The sequence below is a fragment of the Scatophagus argus genome, chromosome 9 (genome assembly GCF_020382885.2).
Source record: "Scatophagus argus isolate fScaArg1 chromosome 9, fScaArg1.pri, whole genome shotgun sequence".
Lineage (NCBI taxonomy): Eukaryota > Metazoa > Chordata > Actinopteri > Scatophagidae > Scatophagus > Scatophagus argus.
In genome coordinates this window covers 8,553,048-8,562,375 of record NC_058501.1, presented here as the reverse complement: position 1 = coordinate 8,562,375, position 9,328 = coordinate 8,553,048, and the positions used below count along the sequence as shown (strand labels likewise).

The window sequence follows — 9,328 nt, the reverse complement described above, 5'->3', positions numbered from 1 at the left end:
GCATTAAGACAACAGTTTTGTCAAACTGGTTTCTCCCGAGTCTTGTATGCTCTCACTGACATCAGTACATTACACGAAAATCATAACCATCAGCAAAAACTTTAGTTTATTAGGCATTTGGGGAACAAGATGATGATCTTCCTCTCTGTCCTGTCAGTTCTTTGTGACAGGCAGAGGACATTTCATTTATGGCTTCCTAATGGCATTCATAATGGTTTCATACCAGCCACTTCTCTAGGTCAACTCTTCAACTTTGTGGCATCTTACCGGTGGACAGCACTGACGCTGTCTTCAGTCTAACAGTGAGACTTCAGGGAATATTTTATTGACTCACTCCTCTAGACATCATTAGCAGTCATGTGGCTAAAAAGAATTGACACCAGATGAAGATGAAGTGTGTTTATGATGATGAAAAACAAACATTTAGATCACAAAACAAATGAATAAAACAAACCAGAAAGAGCACCACTATTTTAAGACACTAAGACTGACCTTTGCTGAGCCTTCCGATGACTACTGGTATGGTTTAAGGGCAGGCACGTGCAGATAAGGGGGGCTACAGGGGCCCAGGCACCTGCCCTTTTCCTGATGGACATTCAAAGTGCCCTTTTGACAGGGCTGTTTTTTTTTGTTTTTTTTAATTATTATTATTTTTTTTTAATAAATAAATGAGTTCCAACAGCTAAGTTCTCCACAATGTCTCCTAAATCATATGCGAAGTTATACATTTGGGGGGAAAAACGTTTTACACCTAAATACCTTGCGGCCACGATTCATGACGTCACATGGTCAGCGAACCCATCGAAAGCGTGTAACTGAGCCCCTGCCCCACCAGAGGTCTCTGCACGTCCCTGTTTAAGGGTCTCAGAGGGACTTCCAAGGAAGAACTTATTTATTTCCTTAAATTTGGAAAATTGTTATTTTTCATTAATGCATTCCATCTTCATTTGTCTTTGAATCTTCCTGCATTCCTTTTTTTCTGCATTCACTTTTAATTTTTTGTTAGTGTTTGTGTTTTAGGGCGGCACAGTGGTGCAGTGGTTAGCACTGTAGCAAGAGGGTTCCAGGTTCTAATCCCAGTCCGGGCCCTTCTATGTGGAGTTTGCATGTTCTCCCTGTGTCTGCGTGGGTTTTCCCCGGGTTCTCCGGCTTCCGCCCACAATACCAAAAACATGCACATTAGGTTAATTGGCTACTCTAAATTGCCCCTAGGTGTGAGTGTGAGAGTGTGTGGTTGTTTGTCTTTGTGTGTTGGCCCTGTGATTGACTGGCGACCAGTCCAGGGTGTACCCCGCCTCTCGCCCGTAGTCAGCTGGGATAGGCTCCAGCTCCCCCGCAACCCTGACGGATAAGCGGTATAGAAAATGGATGGATGGATGGATGTTTGTATTTTATTTTCAACATCTGAGACAAAGATATTTCTACCAGGATGAGTAAAGTTCTGTTTTATCTTGAAAACTACAGTGAATGCAATCTGTTTTACACTACATATGAGCTCATGAAGTATAAACAACACCAATATAGCATCAAATTGGACATAGTATATGTTTTCCAGTTCATTCGGTGCATATCAAACTCATGGCCAAGTCCAAAGTACTGCTGTTGTTGTTGTTGTTGTTTGAAGGCAATGATGCATGTTTTGATTTCATTTTTCTTTCGTTTTTCTTTTTTTAAGCAATGGTTATTCCAGTAGAACAGGTTGAAACAATGTCGTTGAATTCTTGTCTCATAACATTTCCTGGTTTCATGTGTCACTGGAGAAGTCCATTGCTAATGATATGAGTCAACCCAAGCCATCAACTTAGGGATGATCTCAACCATTTCTTCAAACAGGAAAAGGTTGTTAAACTGGGGGATTTTATTATTTATATATTAATTGCTGATTTGACAAACATTGAAATGAATGAGAAAAGTTAATTTATTTTTATGACGTGAAGAATTGTGTCATAAATGAGGGAAATTGGGGAGTATGTGTGTGTGTGTCTGATTCACTGACTTATTTATCCAACAATACTGCAGATGCAGAACTGTGAAAAAGAAGATGCCATCTCTAATTCTGTTGTCAATTTTTTTTTTTTTTTTTTTTTTTTTTTTAGGCAGTAGTTTTGTGGAGAACTCCCAGCATTAACGTCTGCTAACACTCACAAACTAACTGTCGCCTTGAGATCTATTTATTAGCCGTTTTGAGCTTTCAGTCACATCACATCCTTATCTGACAGAGTTGAGAAACTTTTCATCCACACTGACTGCCAAAATGCATAAGTGAAAAACAATGAAGATTGCGTAATACAAAAGAAAGATGGAAAGAACTTGGACAGTTAAGTGTTAAAGCTCTACTCATTTAAAATTTAGTGGAACAGTACATTATGAAGCAGATTCATGAGAGATGGAGTTTACAAACTGATTTAAGTCAGGCTGCCTTTCCTGTAAGTGTAAAGAAAAAATGTTGCTGAACTGAATGACTAGCTTAATATTCACTTCCTGGTTCCCAGAAAATTCCCAGAACAATACACCTGTTGGCAAAGACATTGTGGTATTGTCCATTGCGGTATGTGCCAGACAGGAATGTCAAGGTGTGTGTGTGTGTCTGTGATGATGAAACAAGATGTAGCTATATAAGTGGCAGAGTCACAGTGTCAGCTCCATTCTTTGCTCAGGACTCGAGCTGGTCTCAGGAGATCCCAACTGCAGGTGAGTCTGCACACGTGTGACTGCAGGTTTTAACGGCTTTTATCAATTTTAATAACATTTCACTGTGGTTGCTGATGCTGATCATTTAAACTATTATTTAAACTAAATTATTTATTCATGATATTCACACATCACTTTAAGTCAGATTGTCAAGTTATTGCTTGTTACTTGCTTGATTTCACGTCAAAAGAAATTCAGAGAATCACAGAGTATCAGTCATATGATGATGGTGATGATGAAGATGATGATGATGTTTAGTGAAATGATTTCTGATTCCAGTGTTGTCTGTGGACGTCTACACTCAGCAGAATGTATTCTCTCTTGGCGTTTGCTGTGCTCTGCGTCAGCGGCCTGGCAAGTCGTAAGTTGATATGATGATATTTTGAGACGTGTTGACACCAATTTCATACTTTCGACACAAACAGCAAATTTTCAATAAGATCTCTGTACAGAAATGGTGGAGTCAAGGTGAGTCAAGAAGCAGTAGCTTCATCATGCCCCTCACACATGAATGCATTCACAACAGTATGCTAGCCAATGGTTGCTTTTAAACAGCATCCCATCTTTGTATAATTTAACGAACTCCTGGCTCGTAGCTTAAATAACATTCCTGTGACAATGACAGATGAACTACGAACACGGCCGTGGTAAAGTGTGCGTTCACACACTAGATATTTGGAGACACTGATTATGTTTCTGTCTTTACAAGCAAAAGACTTGCTGCACTTGCAGCAGTGAGCATCGTCAGCACTGACTGGTGAAGTTTAACAACACTATTGAGCATTTAGTTCTCTCTCTTATGTGTGTGCTGCATGGTGCTGCAGTGTGTGAGTGACAGCTGGGATGGGATTCTGGGCTGGGAATAGCAAAAATGCTTGATAGACAAATGTTTTAACCAGAAATGGAGCTGACAAGGTGAAATATTTGAGATAACTTTTATCTGGCAGTAAATAAAAAACACTTTTCCTAATTTCTCTACTAATGAAAGCAGAATCAATAATGTAGGAGCTTACTGATCCTCCAGTATTTAAAAATTTAGCCCTGATCCTCATTTCGTACGATCCCTAGTAAAGAAGCAGTAGCTTTCTTTTGTCCTTCACATAATAACTTTTGTTTCCCCTCTCCAGCTGCCTTGGTGCACTACTCCTTCTCTCAAAGTGTTGGAGGTGGCAGTGGTACTTCCTTCTCCACCAGTGGACAGGGAAGGATCACAGCGGTCAGGGTCTGGGAGGTTCCCAATCAATACATCACCGGGTCAGTAACTCATCTTGTTGTCCATAGTGTTCGGGATTATACAAAAATTATCAGAAAGGTGGAAGCGGTCAAAAAAAGGGAAGGTTATGATTTTTTGGTTTTGGTTTAAAGCAGGGCAGTCTGAAATGTTTCAATTTTAACATAACATACACACATCTGTTCAGTCTGTAACTCTTGGTTCAAAAAACGGATGGCTGGAACTTATGAAAAATGTCCACTCTATGGTGTATTATCAGTTCAGTTTGTTAGATATTGTGAACATTATTGTTGCATTAATATGTTTAAAATGTTCCACTATTTAAAAGTCTTTGTGCATGTTAAATGTAGTGATTGCCTTTTGAAAATAGTGAACCATCTTGTTCAGCCACCCATCAGGTCCCAGTAATTTTCATACAGTCCCTCACTGTTTCATATGGTTTCAGTGTTTATCACTTTTTCCATGCATTTCCTGTGTTGTCTCAGGGTCATAGCACATATCATACAATATTCAGTTACATTGTGAATTTTCTTATTGTTTTTTTTTTCTCCGATCATTCTTCTATCTTTTACTGCCCTCATGTCTTATTGAAGATTTGGTGTTTGACAGTGTGTCTCCTGTGTCTGTCCTTGCAGTATCCAGCTACGATACGAGTACATCTGGTCTGCACTGGTCGGTCGCCAATATGCCACTGTGCATGAGATGGAGCTTTATCCAAACGAGGCTATTGTCCAGGTTAGAAATTTCATTTCATCACACTGAACTATTCATTTGGTATTGGTCTCAATGGAGCATTGCACCTCAGAAAATAAACATCTTTTAGAAATCTTTTTTGTATACCAAGGACCAACCACACTAACTAAGTGAAGTGAAGCCTGTGAGTTAGTTCAGGGAGTCAGTTTGAGCTGCACTGCTACATGCACATGTGACATGCCTCACTCTCCCCACTGGTCACTTTAACACACCCACCCAATTTCATTGGTCTATTTAAGCTGCAAAGATTCCCATCTTGCCCTCTGCTGTCAGCATACTGCCGCCCTTTATTAGCACTTCTGCCTGTTTTCACAACCCCACCTCCACCCCAGCAACCACCTGCAGGCTCTGGCGGGGGGGGGGGGGGGGGTTCAAATGCTTTCTCACCACTCCCCAGTATCTCATGTAAGCATATCTGTGGTGAGTGATGAGGTCAGAGACTATAGATGCCAAACTCTGTTGTGTTCTGTTGCTTTAATAAACATTTAAAACGTGAGCTGACTGAACTGTGTTAATGTGCTCAAACTGTCATGTTTCAGGTTTCTGGTAAATACCACTCCAACTACATCTATCAGCTGATATTTGTGACCTCCAGAGGGCGCTTTCTGATCGTCGGCCAGCCTATACAGGTCTGCATCTCTTATACTTTCAGTTCATTACAATTATCACCACTTATGATCATGTATTTACTTGTGACTGTGTTTTGCAGACATCCTTCAACATGTACCCAGTCCACGAGGACGGAGAGCTCAGAATACTGAGTGGCCGAACCAATTCTGCTGGAATTACAGCACTGGCGGCTCACTGGGGAGTGGTCTACATGGATCAGGGCAACAGCACTGACATTAGCACTTAGTGAACAACTGAAATTCTTTATACAACTTGATAAGTGCAATGTAAAACCATATGTGCACTGGATAATATTTTTCCACTGTTTATGTTAATGGCTCTGTTAAATCATAGTTAAAAATAACTAAATAGATTAATGACAGTTAACTCAGTTAGTGACCTTACGTGATAAAGGTAAACATACATGATCAACTGAAATATGCAGCACTGAAGCAAACAAAGCAATGATTTACTGCACTTAATATCAAAAATTTCAATGCTGCAAGGATATCAAGGGACACAAATGTCTGATGATTTTTATTTCTGGATGGAGAAATGTTAAATTCGAGTCTTATTAAAATCTGTTGCATGCACCAGACTTTTCTATTTGACTTCTTTTGTGAAAATGCAAACTTCATAAAATGAAAGTGATACATCCCTTGTGTCTTGGAGTGCTTTTGTTTTGGCGTTTCCTATTCAGTTATTAGCAGTTTTCTATTGTATTGGTTTCTCTGTGTCTCACTTCCTGTCTTACTATTATTCCCTCCAATTTTTATACATTGCTCTGCTCTGATTGGCCCTGCTTTCCCACGCCCCTGGATTTTGATATACTGCTTGTCTTTTTGACTCCAATTTGCTCATTGGATTTGTTACCTCTGTTGCCTTCTGACATGAGCACTGAACCTCTTGCAAGGAACTGAAGTCTGGGAGTTTTGATTTCTTGACTGCATGTAATAGTACTGAAGAAAAACAGTTGGAAAAACATTAAGCAAAGAAAATAAAAAAAGGGCAGACTCTTCAATCACACAAAGTATATACTCAGTATGTAACCATAGTGCCTCATTGATGATTGTGTATTTCAGATTTTCCAACACCAATAAAAAAAAATGCATTTAAATTAACATGACAAGTTCAGCAATGGACCTATGCCACAGGTCAGACACTCATATATGAAGGGATACAACACAGAGAACATCTGAACAATGTTTCACCTCTTCTGTGATTTCCAGGCATGGTAGCTCAGTTAACTGCTTTCTGCATAACACAGGTTGGTGAGAAATGCAAAGGTTACAATGAGGTCAAAAAAGGAAGAAAGTCAAAAGAGGAGCACGCTGAATGCGACAGAATTTAATAAGGCTCAGACTGAACATTTTGCCATTAAATGTGTGCAGAAGTAAAAAATTACATACATTTGTATAATCTCTTGATGTCCTTGTTGTTAGCAGTCATTAAAATACTGAAAATTTCAAGTGTAGCAAATAGATAGATAGATAGAAAGATTATTGATCTAAGGAAATTGAGGGAAATTCAAGAAATCATTGCTTGGTTTGCTTCAATGCTGCAGACATACAAGAGGCTTATATTAAAGCTCTTCCTTCATCAAACATGATAAGAATGCATGAAGAAAAGCATTAGCATTAGCTCTACATGTACATATTTAGCAGACCATGTGTGTTCAATTGGTTTATCATCAGCAGTATTGATTTAGTTTTTTTTGCTGGTAATAAAGTATTGTTTGATTGAAAACACAATTTGTCAGAGGCATGAGAGAGGCATACAGAAGATGGTATAATATTATCAAGTACACACATACTTATATGTTACACTTGAACTGTTGTTCATTATGTGCTAATGTCAGTGCTGTTGCTCTGATCCATGGACATCACATCCCAGTGAGCCGCCAGTGCTGTAATTCCAGCAGAATTGGTTCGGCCACTCAGTATTCTGAGCTCTCCGTCCTCGTGGACTGGGTACATGTTGAAGGATGTCTGCAAAACACAGTCACAAGTAAATACATGATCATAAGTGGTGATAACTGTAATGAACAGAAAATATAAAAGATGCAGACCTGTACAGGCTGGCCGACGATCAGAAAGCGCCCTCTGGAGGTCACAAATATCAGCTGATAGATGTAGTGGTGCTGGTATTTACCAGAAACCTGAAACATGACAGTTTGAGCACATTTAAACAATGGTTAGTGTGGTTGGACCTTGACAAAAATAAATTAAAAAAAAGATTTCTAAAAGGAGTTTATTTTCTGAGGCATAATGCTCTAATACCATAAATAGTTCAGTGTGATGAAATGAAATTTCTAACCTGGACAATAGCCTCGTTTGGATAAAGCTCCATCTCATGCACAGTGGCATATTGGCGACCGACCAGTGCAGACCAGATGTACTCATATCGTAGCTGGATACTGGAAGGACAGACACAGGAGACACACTGTCAAACACCAAATCTTCAATAAGACATGAGGGCAGTAAAAGATAGAGGAATGATCGGAGAAAAACGCAACAATAACAAACAACAATAAACGCAACAATGATATCAAAGAAATTGCATATCAGATAATAATATTATAACTATAGAATACAGTGGTATTAAATGTTCCTGCCACCCTCTTTTTAAACCAAGAGTTGCAAAGTTATGTTACAGTTATGTTTAATGACAGAGAACAGGTGTAGTGGGGAAATACTGTACAGCTCAAGGGATGGCTGAAATAAACCATAAATTCAGGATAAGAAAAAAATAGAGGTAAATCAAATAACATAACTTTCCCTTTACTGACCCTTTCTCCCCTAATAATAGTTTTTGTACAGTTTGTAACACTATGGACAACAAAATGAGTTACTGACCCGGTGATGTATGCATTGGGAACCTCCCAGACCCTGACCGCTGTGATCCTTCCCTGTCCACTGGTGGAGAAGGAACTACCACTACCACCTCCAACACTTTGAGAGAAGGAGTAGCTCTGTGAGACAGCTGGAGAGGGGAAAAATGTTATTATGTGAGGGGCATGATGAAGCTACTGCTTCTTGACTCACCTTGACTCCACCATTTCTGTACAGAGATCTTATTGGAAGTTTGCTGTTTGTGTCCAAAGTATGAAATTGGTGTCAACACGTCTCAAAATACGAGTCAACTTACAACCTGCCAGGCAGCTGGCGCAGAGCACAGCAAACACCAGGAGAGAATACATTCTGCTGAGTGTAGACGTCCACAGACAACACTGGAATCAGAAACCATTTCACTAAACATCATCATCATCACCATATGACTGATTCTCTGTGATTCTTTGAATTTTTTTTGACATGAAATGTGAAATTTGGTTTGTTTTTACAAGCAATAACTTGACAATCTGACTTAAAGTGATGTGTGAATATCATGAATAAATAATTTAGTTTAAATAAAAGTTTAAATGATCAGCATCAGCAACCACAGTGAAATGTTATTAAAATTGATAAAAGCCGTTAAAACCTGCAGTCACAGGTGTGCAGACTCACCTGCAGTTGGGATCTCCTGAGACCAACTCGAGTCCTGAGCAGAGGATGGAGCTGACACTGTGACTCTGCCACTTATATAGCTACATCTTGTTTCATCATCACAGACACACACATGCAAAAACACCCTAACATTCCTAAAAGCTTATCAATTACATAAATACTTTTATTTTGCGAACAGGTGTAGTATTCTGGGAATATGAAGTTGAACAAGGAAGAGGAAATAACAGCATTTCTTGTACTGTGTTTATAGGAAGGGCAGTCATACCTGACAAAACCAATTGATAAAAATAGATCAGACGCACAATTTCTGACATCAGGCAGGTGTCCTGTAAAAGTGCTTGAAACCCTTTAGTAAAAAACAACAAAAAAGAACTTTACAAACTACATTAATCTTTTCCTGTTTACCAAGTAGTACAGAACTACATTTTGCAACAAGGACAGTGAAGACGAGGAAATTCACCTCACTGTAAAATGTGAAGCACTGAAATTTCACTTCAAATTTTAATGGCTTTTTATTTTTCTGTTGCTGTGACATGACACC

At 39.1% G+C, this 9,328-nt stretch overlaps 2 protein-coding genes across 2 annotated transcripts; one reads left to right on the top strand and one right to left on the bottom strand.

Annotated features, from left to right (window-relative positions):
* Positions 1-2,656: 2,656 nt before the first annotated feature.
* LOC124065388 (zymogen granule membrane protein 16-like) lies at positions 2,657-5,942 on the top strand. The gene is made up of 6 exons (XM_046400755.1): positions 2,657-2,691; positions 2,971-3,052; positions 3,819-3,945; positions 4,558-4,657; positions 5,215-5,304; positions 5,385-5,942. Exons 2-6 carry the CDS (start codon positions 3,001-3,003, stop codon positions 5,529-5,531), a joined length of 516 nt encoding a protein of 171 aa, XP_046256711.1. The 5' UTR covers positions 2,657-2,691; positions 2,971-3,000; the 3' UTR covers positions 5,532-5,942.
* A 122-nt stretch (positions 5,943-6,064) lies between these two features.
* On the bottom strand, positions 6,065-9,316 carry LOC124065389 (zymogen granule membrane protein 16-like). The gene is made up of 6 exons (XM_046400757.1): positions 8,788-9,316; positions 8,432-8,513; positions 8,140-8,266; positions 7,601-7,700; positions 7,353-7,442; positions 6,065-7,272 (listed from the first exon to the last, which is right to left on the bottom strand). The coding sequence occupies exons 2-6, from the start codon at positions 8,481-8,483 to the stop codon at positions 7,126-7,128; spliced, it is 516 nt and encodes a 171-aa protein (XP_046256713.1). The 5' UTR covers positions 8,484-8,513; positions 8,788-9,316; the 3' UTR covers positions 6,065-7,125.
* Positions 9,317-9,328: the final 12 nt, after the last annotated feature.

Coding starts and splice junctions, on each gene's coding strand:
- LOC124065389 (XM_046400757.1), bottom strand. CDS start 8,483: ATGTATTCTCTCCTGGTGTTTGCTGTGCTCTGCGCCAGCTGCCTGGCA. Junction 8,267..8,431: donor CGCCAGCTGCCTGGCAGGTT/GTAAGTTGACTC, acceptor TCCCCTCTCCAG/CTGTCTCACAGAGCTACTCC. Junction 7,701..8,139: donor CCCAATGCATACATCACCGG/GTCAGTAACTCA, acceptor CTGTCCTTCCAG/TATCCAGCTACGATATGAGT.
- LOC124065388 (XM_046400755.1), top strand. CDS start 3,001: ATGTATTCTCTCTTGGCGTTTGCTGTGCTCTGCGTCAGCGGCCTGGCA. Junction 3,946..4,557: donor CCCAATCAATACATCACCGG/GTCAGTAACTCA, acceptor CTGTCCTTGCAG/TATCCAGCTACGATACGAGT. Junction 5,305..5,384: donor TCGTCGGCCAGCCTATACAG/GTCTGCATCTCT, acceptor TGTGTTTTGCAG/ACATCCTTCAACATGTACCC.